Source organism: Monopterus albus, unplaced genomic scaffold, assembly GCF_001952655.1.
Source record: "Monopterus albus unplaced genomic scaffold, M_albus_1.0 scaffold425.1, whole genome shotgun sequence".
Classification (NCBI taxonomy): domain Eukaryota; kingdom Metazoa; phylum Chordata; class Actinopteri; order Synbranchiformes; family Synbranchidae; genus Monopterus; species Monopterus albus.
The window spans coordinates 64,078-77,417 of record NW_018128305.1 but is presented as its reverse complement, the minus strand read 5'-3'; the positions used below and the strand labels follow the sequence as shown (position 1 = coordinate 77,417).

Below are 13,340 nucleotides of genomic sequence, written 5' to 3'. Positions count from 1 at the left end.
TTGGATAACGTCGAAAGGGGGCATCCGATTTGTGTGAGGCATGTTGCGGCAATTGGCCGAGCAATATTGAAAACTGCACACATTATAATGGGCTTTCAAACGGTCGTACACACAACGCATGCAGTAAAAGCATTTTTAGACTCTAAAGCAGTGGTCCCCAACCTTTTTATCACTGCGGACCGGTCAACGCTTGACAATTTTACTGCGGCCCGGGGGCGGTACGTAGATTGTTTATATTGTAAATATAATAATAAATGTAAATTCACTATGTACTTGTATGCAACTTTATTAGCAGCTTCCTCGTAACATTGCGCCAACAACATAACATGAGTATAACATCAAAGTCTCAGTTTTCAGCGCTGTGGTTTGCGATCTCAGGGTATTCTGTCATTACTTTAATCCAGAACACCGACAGAGTTGTTGTCTCGAACATACTTTTAAGGCCGCCGTCATTTGCGATCTCCAGCAGTTGATCTTCTTCTTGCACAGACGTGCTGGATTCACCTGGTTTGTTGACAAATGGGTTGCGGATCCATTCCTTGGCAGTTCGTGGGTCCATTGTGGTTGGGAAGTAGCGCTCGAACTCTTTTAAAAGCAAAGACAGGTGATCGTGCACCAGCTGGGAGAATGAAGGCTCAGGCTCAGTCTCGGGGGTTGGGGACCACTGCTCTACACTGCCATTCACTAGACATGTATATAAATAATTTTCATTGCCAGTGTTGGAGCCCATTCATAATATTTACTATCAAGTCAAATTTTATTTGTATAGCGCCAAATCACAACAAAAGTCATCTCAGGACACTTTACAAAGTATGACTTGTATGGACAATTTGCCAATATTATCAGTATCAAATATCTAAATCCCCTTCACAGGATTAAGACTATACTGTTTCATCCAACACAGCTGAAACCATCTTACTTCAACCAATAAGAATTTATTTCATAGAACAGTTTCCCAGAGCAAATCAATATAAATTTAACAGACCTACATTATAAATTAAACAGCTCAGTAAATGTTGCAGGTTAGGTGAAATCACGTGGAGTTTCACTGTAAACAGATACAAAACTAAAATGAATGATTGAAGAAGAAATAGCTTTTGCAACACAATCTAACACTACACCTTTACTTGACCAAATGAAGCTGTAGACTGATACAATTGTGTTGCCCCCTGGAGATGTGAAGCAGAGTAGGCCCAAGTGGAGCAATGCTAATAATATTAGTGTCATGAATGGTGTTTAAAAAAAGTCATAGCTGTTGAATATATTTTGGACCAAATCAGGACAGCTGGTAAAGCTTTGCCCCATCTCAGCTGTAATGGAAAGTCTGGCTGTGTGGCACAGGTGGAAAATCAGCAATATATAACCTCTGTAAATATTTGAATCCTTTACTGTATGTGCAAAGTCCATCTTCTTCACAACACCATCCCTCCGCCCATGATCTCCATTCTCTGTTGGGAAGACAAAATCCCAAATTGGTGTTATAAAGTTATCTGACAAATATTTATTTTTCCAGTTTAACAAACCAGTCAAAAAAACAAGCAATTATTTAAAAAAACTCACCATTATAGTGCTTCTTTAAAATTACTGCTGTTAAAAACAGTTAGTCATTTAATTACAAAGGCATAGTCCGCCCTCTAATGGCCTAAAGGTGTACAGCACATGAGACATTGCCTGGATTTATGAGGCCTCAAAGACTAGAAATGAGTCAACCCCCCCAGAATTGTCAGGTTTAATTCATGTGGAGGTGCCAGATCATAATGAACAAAGTAGATTTTAGGGCCCAGCACTAACATGAGACAAATGCATACAACTATGACCTCAACATTCATCATTAACCATAAAAATATATATAAAAAAGCTACAAACTATTTGCTATTATATTTATCATAGTTTTTACCTGAGGTGGATCTATGAAAGCCAGCCAGTCCGACGAGTGTGTCGGGAGCAGTCCCATCGACTGACACTTGTAGATGGCTAAGGCCAAACCCAGGAGGTTACCGATCAGGTAGACGAGGCCCTGGAGCCACTGCTGACTGGAGCTCTCGAGCAGTTTGAAGGCTGAGGCACAAGATGACAAAGGAGTGAATGCACAAAAAAAGACCTGGTGTGAGATGTTTGTCTTACCGTCTTCAACAGTTTCCAATCACTTTCCATTACAATTTTGTTGTCTGAATACTCACTAGCAGACATGGACATGAGTGCCTGGATGGGCCTCCAGGCCATCATGCAGACCATCATGATGGGGAAGATGGAGATGGTGTTGCCTGACATGTACATGATGAACAGGTTCATGGGGATTTGTTTCAGAGGCCCAAGGGCCACGTCCCAGCAACGCTGTATGACACAAAAAGAGAAAGACACAGGATGATACTCAGCTAATAAGTGTGCTTCTCATTAGTCAAACATTTTATCTTCTCTTGTATGTCACACTCTATTTGAATTATTCTTCTAAAATGCTTCTGTTGGAGGCTCATAAGGGAGGAAAAACTCCCTCTAACGGAAGAAACCTCCAAGAAACCCCGGCTCTTGGTGGGCGGCCTTCTGCCTCGACCAGTTGGGGTGAGTGAATAGAGGAGAGAGAAAAGATAACGACAACAACAAACAATCAAACGCTGGTCAGGTTGATGTTATTAATTATTAAGAGAGTAGATGTTAATGAAGGATTGTGCTAGGTGTGTGGGTACAGGAAAAGAGAGGGATAGTTCTGGGACGCTGGAACACACTGTTTCTCAGTGTCATGGACCCAACTCAACCAAGCACCAGTTAGTCAGAGGGTGCACACCCGATGACCCTGTAGAACTGCCTTCACTCCTACACCCACACAGAACATTGGTGATAACATAACTATTGACTCGGTGGGGCTGTTAGTGGTCTATTTTTCTTTTGTTAGACAATCTTGGTAAAAGTGTCAGTGGCTGGACAGCTGAATGGACCTGGCTCTCAGAGGTGACTGCCATCACAAACCAGTTGAGCCAGTCACTGAACATCTTGAGAAAATGCAGATGCTGTGTGCCAAGCCAAATATCTGCTCTTTGCTTGTGTGAGGATCAGATTTAGGGATGTTTTGTGTCAAGGGTAGGTTAGGTCTGGAAAATGGTCTTGCTTATTGTGGGGTGCTGAAGATTTATGACAGTATGGCCCAACACCCCCCTCTTTGGGGCCAAATAAGTAAACATCATTCAACTTGTATACCGAACTTCCATATGAATGCTCTGCCTTTCTCTGACACATGCAATTGTGTATTATTGACTGTTACAAGGAATGAAATCCTAAGAACAACAAACAACATATTTGGTGCTGGAAGTTTTCAATAAAAACTAGCAAAAACACAAACCAATGTTTCTCAGCATCTGAGAAGGTGAAAGTAAAACCGCCTTCCTCACCTTCTCTACCAGGTTCTTGTCTGTTTCCTGGATACTGGTGTCAGGTACAGGCTTCTCGGAGTAGCCAATCGGGTAAACAACATCTCCCTGACCGCCCTGTCGGTCGCCACGGCTCCTGCAGGTAAGGCGGTGAGTATAATTTTGATTCCCCATTGTCAGATGTAAACTCTTTGCTGTGCTTTGCCTTTTTCATGTATATACAGAAAAGAGCTGCCCTTGACTAAGAGCTTTCATCACTCTCAGTTACTAATCAATGTTAAAGCATAGAAAGAGGAAAAATTAGTACATTGCAAATTGGTGCAGCAAAACTCCTTGGTTTATTTCCAGGAAAGTGAGAAATAATCTAGTCATTTTAAATCATTCCATGATTTTCTTTGTACTGTAATTCACATATTATCCTATACATACATTAAGAATAAGGCAGCACAAAAGCTTGGCTTCCTGTGCCTTTTTCTTAATATATACTTTTTCTTTTAATAGATAGTTGTCAAGAGAGCAAAGGGGTTGGTTGACATGCAATAAAATGTCCCAAGCCAGAATCAGTTAAAGTGCCCTATGGATTTTCAGGTTTTCTCAGAGAGCCACTGAATTTCTGAGCAGAAAAAAAAACATTCATACTATCCAAATGCACTCTGTGTGTGTGTTTACCTGGTGTTGCCCAGGCTTAGCTCCAGAGCCCACTTCATCCTCCGAGCCCCGCTGCCTCCTCTGGTCGACAGAGCTCCTCCTCCTCCTGCTTGTCCTCCTGGAGATGCCATGGCAACCGTCTGCAGTGCTGGGCCTCAGAGACAAAAAGCACCTACAGAGATAACACAACACATATCACAAGGGCAGGTTCTTTACTTTGAAGGGGTCTCTAGTCTTCCTGGGTGTAAACAGGCAAGAAACTATCAAAATGTAAGATGGTATAAAAATAAGACATTGGAAATTTCTGGCACAACAAACAGCAAAACAAGAAGTCCAGCAACACCTGGAGTGCTTTGAGCACCTTTAACTAGAAAATCAAAACACTGCCAAAAATAAAACACAGGAAAACTACAACACAACATAGGAAGTTATATAGGCAAAAATAGTAGCAATTATGGGTGATCATTATAATGCCAGTTCAAAGTTTTGTCCTTTGTTTTTAATGTGATGTTTAATGTAAGTGGGATTTTATTTCCTGGTCATGACAGAAACGTTACCTAAATCGGCTATTATGGCTTGACATAACAAATATAATTGAATTCAACTTAATTTCATTTGTACAAATATGTAGCAAATGCTTAATTTGCTCTGACTATATTCTAATCGTTTAATAACATCAATACTGATTTCACGTAACCCAAAAAGATTAGTTGTAACGTTGACTAGTATGTTTTCTGCCAGGTTTGAGTTTCCTCTCAACGCTCCATGCTACATTAATTACGTGAATCTCGCCCTGTTAAACATAAAAGTAAAGATTACAGTTACTTATCGCAATTAACAAATCTGTCAGATTTGTTCGGTTTTAATAAACGTACAATTTTAACAGTAAAAATGAAAACCACCTCAACGATGCACAGTAGACTCGTAGTCACTCAACCATGCTGTTAAGCGGCTCACACATAACGTTACATACAAATAATCAAGTACACCGCCATTTAATATCCAGCTTACCTTATAGAAACATCCAAACCAACAATAACAGCTTTCTTTAACGTTATCCTTTATTTGAACAAAGGCGAAAATACTTCTTTCTGTATCGAGAAACAAGTCGACCTCTCTGATTCCCGGCCTCGCAATGATGACGTCACCAAGCAGTTTTTGCGCCTATTGCGCCGTGACTGCCCTCTAGTGGTACTGCAAGAGAAATACTTCAATAGATCCTGAGTTTTCTTTTAGTACAAATGTGATGTAAAAACGAATTGAAGTTTTACTCAAATTTCCCTTCTATGGATTAATTGGGCTAACTTTTAATTTAACGTTCTAATTTCGTCATTTTGATAACAAAGAAAAAACATCAGAATTGAGCATCAAGGCCTGTAATGTGAACATAGCCAAACTATAATTTCTATAGTGGAAATGATGTGTATTTAGCTGTTGAATGATATCTTCATTTAATGTTAATGGATACATGCACAAAAGAAAAATTAAACACAAATATAAACAAAGTATCAAAGCTTTTATTATCTGGGACACTATCTTTATAATTTGCAGCTGTGTCATATTAACCTGTTAGCAACACAAAAGTTTAAATGCATGTGTGTACTTTTTACAGTCAGTTTAAGGCAACACTATTATATACACATACTGACATGTAAATGAAGCAGTACAAATTGAATTGTTAAGTCTCCATGTGTGTCTGTATGTGGGGCTTGTTGTAAGGGGATGTTGGTAATTTGTTTTGTTTATTGTTATGTTATTGCCAGTGTATTTTATTGTGCTGTTTCTATGTGTTTTGATTTTAATACGGTTGTGATGTGTCACTGTGTTAAGCACTTTGGGCAGCTATGGCTGGGATAAATGTGCTATATACATAAAGTTGATGATGATGATGATGATGATGATGATGATGATGATGATGATGATGATGATGAGTTTGACAGTGGTTCTGTACAGTGTGTGAGCATTAAGGTACAGATAAACCCAGGTATAAAGCTCAGACTCACTCGTCACTACTGTAAGTTCACAGATGTACAAAGCTCTGACCAACAAACTACAGGCTGTTTGTTCATTCAGCACTTTAGATCATGTGGGTCATACTACTGTTCTCAGGTAAATTTTGCTGATTGTCAGAATTCTTTGTCTGGAGAGCTCAGATGTAATCCTGTGGCTCCGTTCAGCCCATTTAAGGCTTTAACCAGATTTAATCAAACCTAGATGAAACTACAGTAGCCCTGGGCTCTGGCAAAGTCTCAACAGCATTTATGAGTTTATCAGATTTTTCACTTTGCTCATATTTGTTTGCGAGAAACCTGTAACTTGTAACTTGCTACCTCTCCTTTAGAGTAAATGCATGTTGACCAGGCAGTCTTGCATATATTTTTAGTGGTGCCCGAACAATGCTTGAGGTCAGCATTTGAGTAAAGACATTATGTTTTCAACATAACAGAAATCTGTCAACTATCTGAAACAGAACTACAGTAAGTGTTGTCAAGTTTTTCAAACACAGCTGGGTATGAATTTTTTTGACATGGATATAACAATAACGTGAGAGGCACAAACTCTGCTAGGATCACCAAGATGCATTTTACTGCCAAACTGGGACTAGAAGCTGAAAAATGTGTCCCTTGGCTCTATCATCGATTTCATGTTCCACTCAATTAAGCGAATAAAACTGGTCTAGCTGAAATCATGGCCCTTGTGCACATGCATGTTTTTCATCTGACAGCTGCATGAGACTAAGAACCTGAGGACGTCTGTTAGTTGTACGGCATTTAGGATATGTACTGTATGTGTGCCTGTGCTCAGCCTCCAGGTCACTTGTACAGGCTGAGCTCAGGGCTGTGATACAGACACATGTAGGAGTCACACAGCAGGCGGCGGGCTGGCTCTCGTAGGGACGCAGGGTCTACTCTGCTCAGCTCCTCCTCTGACAGGCTGAGGTATCGGCCCACCTCAGGACACGCCTTCACCTGGGGGATGTTGAAGCCGTTCTCACCACCTGAGAGCACAGCCGAGAAACGTGAGCTTGTTTTCTGTTCCTGCTTTTATATTGTGTTTGATTTACTCTTTTGATTACTTCTCACCTTCTCTGTCTGCCATACTGTCAAAAAACAGCCAGTCAGTGGGGTGGGGCCCGTGCTTGACAAAGCTCACGTAATGGCTGGTCTCAATGCATGTCACAGCAAACAGAGACATTCGCTGGCGAGTGCAGTGTAAAGGGCCTGTCCATGGGGGCACGGGAACACCAATCTTCACTGGGCTGTGGGACACTCGCTTCCTGTGACTGTGGACCTGAAGATCGACAGAAGAGACAGTTCACATAACAGATAATGATGGTCAGAGTGCTTTATGTTACTAATAATTCTTTATTTTTATTATTGCAACAAACAGGCTGGCTGCAGCACAACATGGAAACAAGGCATGTACTCTTTATTTTTAACAAAAAGACGTTTATCAACCTGCGTGTTGCAGGTCTGGCAGTACTGTTTGAGGCGACCAGGAGTGATGTCTAGATCTTCGTAACACTGCACACACTCCCACTCAGCCACAGTTTGACAAATACTGCACTGTCTCGGAGCTGGAAAGACAGACGGAGACAAATACTACACTTCACACTTCAGTCAAAACCAACAAACACTGGGCGCAGTACAGTAAAAGCTGGTGTGAGCCTTTGCTAGAAATATGAAGAAAACTCAAACATACATGTGATTAGAACAAAAATCACAGAAATTAGTGCACAAAACCAAACCAGAATCAGTCCCCCTAAATCGTCCTTACTGTCATCCAGCAGGTCTGTGATGTCCAGGCTGAGAGTGGGTAAAATGGCATCGAACATTTTGAAGTCCTTCCCAAACCTGGGCATGAGCAGCAAGAGGCAGGAGGGAGCCTGGTGGGATGATCAGTTCATATGATTTTATCAGTTAGCAGTGTTTCAGGTGACTCAAAGGGTTTTTTAAAAAGTCAATTCTGTTAGTTTTTCTATTTTAAAAAATTGCCCTGATGTGAAATCTACACTAATGAACTAATTCCTGTTACCTCAACGAACTTGAGACCAGCATGGAAGAAGGAGGACTCCAGCAGGGCCTGGACGCTGGCAACCCTCAACCGGTTAGATGACGGCGAGGAGAGAGGGATTGGGGAGTCAACTGGTGAATGGGATAAAGGTGAGGACGGAGAGGGAGGAAGGGTCGGTGGGAAGAGCTGGTAGAGGTGACACGCCTGAGGCTGCTGAGTCATCGATCTGGAAGTGAGGGGAGAAGAAACATGAGGTATAAATTTAAGGAACAAGAGGTGGAGGACAGCAGTGCAGGACTACTGAAATGGGCGAGGATTTCATCATTTATTTAACAATAACATATTTTGACATAGCAGATGTGTGGACTTGCAGTTAAAAAAAAAAAAGGGGGGGGGCGCGGGTGTTTTGACGCACCTCACAAGCGTCCTTAAGAAAAGAGAGGAAATGAGATTAAGGAGTAGGTTTCTTTTGAATCCAGGTGGAGAGATACAGACGTAGTTGTAAAAACTGCTGCTGCTAGTTCCCTGTGCACACAACATGACTTGTGTACAGAGGTCAAAACTAGAATTCACCTGCTGAAGGGAGCAAATGTATCTGTGCTCAACCCAATTCTGAGTGACACTTTAACAAAGCCACTGAAATGTTTTGTGGGAAAACCATATTAGACACCAATTAGTATTCCAAGAAGTGTTTTAGGATATTTTTAGTGGAAGGGATCTTTAACAAAGTGAACTGTGTGACAGTGAAGCAGGAAGTGTGTATGCATGTGACTAGGTGAAGAGTTCAGTGAATAATATGGCTGGCTGACACTGTGTAAATAAACAAAAGGACATAAACAAAAAAGAGCGGCGGTGATGTTACCTAATCTTTAGGAGCGGCTCGACTCGAAGGAGCTGGAAAAGCTTGTTGAGGAACTCTTCAGGATCTGACGGACAGAACAAGAGCAGTATGACAGCATTCCTCAGACTGATCACACACAAGCACAGGTGCACCTGCAAAAGATGATGCAGGGATAGAGAAAGGACTCCAGGGTGACCATGCGTTCACACACACACACACACACACACACACCTTTCTCCTGGTTGGTGAAGCCGGTGTCACTATTGGCCGCCTCCAGCAGTCGTCTCAAGGACATGGTTTTACTGGCACACACGTAGCCATATCTGAGTAACACACCAGTACACACTCATGTCTGGAAAGTTTTGTATATTATTGAACACAATAATAAGGAATGTCATTAGTTGCACAAAACACAAAGAATAATTAAATGACAGTCTGTTTTTTTGGGTGTCATGTCTTATCAAACTGAACTGGGTCAAGTCTGTTGTGGTTTGGGTGAAATGCTATTTGTCAGTTAGGATGTAAACTCACACAAGATCTTGTGTGAAATTATTCACCTTCTGATCCACTCGCTGCCTTTTGTATGATTATTTTTTACAACTGGAGTCAGGACTGCCCACATCACATCATTACACATTACAGCTGTGACACTGAACCATATAATCTGCAGCAGCAGAGCAATTTTAAACCACAAGTATGAGCTGTAATGCTTTATCACCAGCAGCAACTGCATTTGCACATCTACAGACCTTCGCAGTGGGTTGACTATCTCGCAGCGCAGCAGGTCCTGAGCCTGACTGTAGCTCTGCTTAGTTTCAGAGTCAGGAGGCCAGAACAACACCCAGTCTGCTGAACTGCAGCAGGAGAACAGACTGAATAGAAACACAAAGCAACAAGTCAGACACATCTGACTCCACAGCCTCTTCTTGTTATCTGTTCAGCCATGGAAGCTATTGCTGCTTAACTAGTTATTCTGTTCATTCTAAATTAAGCCACACATCGCCATTCCTTGTGTGCCAGAGGCTTTCTCTCAAGAAACACATACTGAGTGAACAACTGCATGCTTAAAAGCATTCTTATATTCATTCAAGTGTAGCAATTACTGTGTCACATTCATCTGCAAGAGTGAGGAGCATGATAAGCACTTCTTTACAAAAACTATTACATGGCTGCTATGGCAGATACAGAGGACAGGTTGAATGAACCATCAAGCTAAACTACACTAGTAAAGCTCTGATACACAACCTCAGTAATTTATAGCTTTTAAACTCAGCACTGATGGCATGTTACACAACAACCAACTTTTTTTTTTTTTTTTAAACATACACAGCAGCAGACTTTACCTGAACAGCGTAGCGTCCAAATAGCAGGAGTTGAGGTGACCCTGGATGCCTCTCTTCCAGCCCTGGTAGAGCTCTTTAGCCTCGTCCCCGTCCACTGGAGGAGTGTGCTCCTCCACACGCTCACTGCCCCACTCCGCAAAGGCTGGGATGGACACATATCACAGTATCAGATATTAAAAATATATAGTTATATTCATACACACGCCGATATTGTAGCCAAGTATGTGCAGAGAGGTGTTTAGATTAGGTTCCTCTAATAGCAGCTAGACACCGGCCCTAAAGTCTCTCTAAAGTCGACAATATTTTCCAAAGCAAATTTGAGTCTTAGAAGTAAATTCCACCTATTAAATGTGCATATTGCGTGTGTATTTCATCTTTTCTGTCTCAGCTGTGTTGGATGCCTTTTGCTGCCACCAGGCAGTAATTCCATCCTTCACAACATCCTTTCAGAAACCTGTGGGCGACTACACCGAAGCTTCCTACAGTCTGGGATGCCTCTACCACCACCCACCTATAGAGTTGCATCGCTCCACTTGATTGACAGGTGTTTCAGGTGCGGGGAACCTGGAGTCCCTCCTACAGTTGCGTAGTCTGACAAACAGCCCCTTATTGGCCGGACAACTGAAGTGGCGTTCACCAAAGTAACTGCCATCTGTTCCTGTAAGCAGCTGCTGGTCCTGACACACACACACGGTGAGTTGGTTGTTATTAGTGTGATGCAGCACTATGAGAGATGTTCTCTGCTTTAAGGACTGTGGTCAGAAATGGATCTGTTAGCATAATGTATCCAAGGAAACCCTTTAATGTCAGATTTTTCCATGTTGCTATAAGTTTTTCATCTTTAATATAAAAACAGTCATTTCTAACAAAGTCAGTGCTGTCTTGAGCCAGGACAAAAAAAACAGAGATGTAGATAAGAGCATGTGCTCTGAAGGGAAAGATCTCACAAGGAGTAAATGACTGTTAACGTTAGGGTTAAACTAAGCCACTAATTATGAAGTTTACTAGCAAACACCACAGCAGTTTAAGACCTAGAAGAGACTGAGAAGAGCCTTGTTACATCTCCAAATACAAGACTATTTTAAACCAAGTTGAGCTTAATTCACACAGGGCACTGGCATGTCAGTACATGTTAATGATGGAAAAAACATCATTTTGATTTAGTAGTCTGATTGTAACTTAAATTTTAAGTCTGTTTTCTGCTTTGTTTACACATATTAAACACGTTTTTAACAGCATGAGAAAAACAATCATGTGTTTCTGACATAACAGTTTTGGTATTCAACAAACTAAAGATAAAAATGTCTCCTCACCAGTTCGATTCCAGCCATTGGCTCAGAAATCCCGCCGACCTGTCCAATCCAGCGGATCACCCCAAAAAGCGGTGGGTCATTCACTTCTACCATCGAGCCTACCTCCAATTTCCCCTCCAGTCCCGCCTTTCCGTTCTCCCTCACAGCTTCGCTGTTATCTGGCGATGTCAGTGGTGATGGTGGGGTGTGTACGCCATTGGTGTGCTGCAGCTGCTCGGCAGCGGTCGGTGACATTGGGCTGGTGGGTTTGGGAGGTGGTAGAGGAGGAAGAGGCAGGGGTTTCTGAATGATTTTCGGTGGTGGCAGTGGAGGAGGTTTAAGTGGTTGCTTGTTGGGGGGCATCAGGGAGACTTTGGGAGCGGGTGGGTCTGGTTTAACAGCAGGGGGCGGTGCTGGCTTCAGGATGGATTTGGGCATTTGTTGATGAGGACTGCGATTCTGGGATTTTGGTTCTGAGAACAGAAATGAAACAAAAATGTTTTTCCCCACTCAGGTGTTTCCACATAGCACACATCACAAAATCTATATCTAGTGACCGTGAGATTTCAACTTCAACTCCACCACTATTTATTTGTCTTTAGTGTTCATTCTTTTCATTATGAAATGTGTTTTACAACACAGGCATGTTAGAAGAAAACTGTATGTTCCAGCAAAACAGGAATTTTGAGTGCTTTCATTCTTAATTTTGGAAAAAATAAAGTTTTGGTGTGTTTAAAAAACTGAGGCATTTTCCTTGGACAACAACAAAACCAAAGAATAACAAGTAAAATAAATAGATTATATCCCTGAGAACTACTGAAATCCTACTCACTCCCTGATCAGAAGTAGCTGTGAATGAAATGGTCTACCGATGTCTGAGGTCCTGAGGTGTTGTTGTGAAAACGGCTGCTATACCTGAGTAAACCTTGGTGACTGGCAGCAGTAGTCCATAGATGGGGGAAGGAATGTGGCAGAGCTTCTCTCCCCTGTAATACCCGTTCCAGTTACCAACAGCAGAGTCCTGTTACAAAAAACGTTGTACAAAGAGACAATTGGTCCACATAAAGAAGCAAATGAGACTTTTAGAAAACCTTTTTTCATACAAATCCTCACTGTGTAGTGTTTCTGTGAAAATGACCAGAATTCCACTGAAATTCAGCTACTACCTAGCTAAAAGGCATGTAAAAACAAAAACAGCATATCAATTATTGGATTTATTCTCTCACTTTTGTTTCTGTAAAAGTGGCCATCAGTATTTTTGATTATTAATACCAATTCCAAAACCCATCCAATCTGGTTCCAAAACCACAAGAACCTGCACTAACTCAGAAACAGACTCCTCATATAATCACAGTTTTCTTTCCAACGTCATACTGACCAGAAGGACTCCGACATACATCCCTAATGAGGGGTGGCCAGACAGGGGACCACAGAAGCGCACCTCCCCACCACAGATGGTGTTCTCCAGAGGGAAACACACTCGCTGACCAACATGGAATGGCAGAGGCGAAACGGGGCCTCGCACCTGAATATGATTTGGTGCGGCAACAGGTGCAGACTCCGCTGTTCGAGGAAGGATGCTGAAAGCTTGCGGCTGCGGAGGGCTGCCGGGATGAAGCTGGCGAAAGCTAGTGTGGCGGACGTGCTGCTGTTGCTGCTTATTTGAGCTATTGTTGTTGCTATGGTGCCCATCACTGGGGTGATTATTGCTGCTGTGGTGATGATCTCGCTCATGGGCATTGGAACCACTGCTGCGAGACCAGCGGCGGAGCCTGATGTGACTGACTGGGAGAAAGAGGGCACATGCCTCAGGGCAACTGAAGTGCCGCTGGCCCTTAAA

At 42.1% G+C, this 13,340-nt stretch overlaps 2 protein-coding genes across 3 annotated transcripts in view; both read right to left on the bottom strand.

Annotated features, from left to right (window-relative positions):
- Positions 1 to 695: 695 nt before the first annotated feature.
- Positions 696 to 5,190, bottom strand: emc4 (ER membrane protein complex subunit 4). 2 transcript variants are annotated; one of them, XM_020586831.1, is made up of 7 exons: positions 5,022 to 5,190; positions 4,032 to 4,182; positions 3,384 to 3,498; positions 2,181 to 2,334; positions 1,898 to 2,058; positions 1,390 to 1,448; positions 696 to 1,048 (listed from the first exon to the last, which is right to left on the bottom strand). In XM_020586831.1, exons 2-6 carry the CDS (start codon positions 4,139 to 4,141, stop codon positions 1,413 to 1,415), a joined length of 576 nt encoding a protein of 191 aa, XP_020442487.1. In that variant the 5' UTR covers positions 4,142 to 4,182; positions 5,022 to 5,190; the 3' UTR covers positions 696 to 1,048; positions 1,390 to 1,412. The 2 variants fall into 2 exon arrangements, with proteins under 2 accessions (XP_020442487.1, XP_020442486.1); XM_020586830.1 differs by having other exon boundaries at positions 699 to 1,448.
- A 724-nt stretch (positions 5,191 to 5,914) lies between these two features.
- cyld3 (cylindromatosis (turban tumor syndrome) 3) overlaps positions 5,915 to 13,340 on the bottom strand; it is a 9,970-nt gene continuing 2,544 nt past the window's right edge. The window contains exons 5-17 of the mRNA XM_020586847.1: positions 12,879 to 13,334; positions 12,416 to 12,521; positions 11,522 to 11,973; positions 10,720 to 10,885; positions 10,209 to 10,350; positions 9,615 to 9,737; positions 9,097 to 9,188; positions 8,887 to 8,950; positions 8,046 to 8,250; positions 7,788 to 7,896; positions 7,469 to 7,587; positions 7,094 to 7,301; positions 5,915 to 7,008 (exon numbers count right to left, since the gene is read on the bottom strand). Coding sequence (XP_020442503.1) covers positions 6,824 to 7,008; positions 7,094 to 7,301; positions 7,469 to 7,587; positions 7,788 to 7,896; positions 8,046 to 8,250; positions 8,887 to 8,950; positions 9,097 to 9,188; positions 9,615 to 9,737; positions 10,209 to 10,350; positions 10,720 to 10,885; positions 11,522 to 11,973; positions 12,416 to 12,521; positions 12,879 to 13,334 — 2,427 coding nt within the window. The 3' untranslated portion in view covers positions 5,915 to 6,823. The remainder of the gene's footprint in view (positions 7,009 to 7,093; positions 7,302 to 7,468; positions 7,588 to 7,787; positions 7,897 to 8,045; positions 8,251 to 8,886; positions 8,951 to 9,096; positions 9,189 to 9,614; positions 9,738 to 10,208; positions 10,351 to 10,719; positions 10,886 to 11,521; positions 11,974 to 12,415; positions 12,522 to 12,878; positions 13,335 to 13,340) is intronic.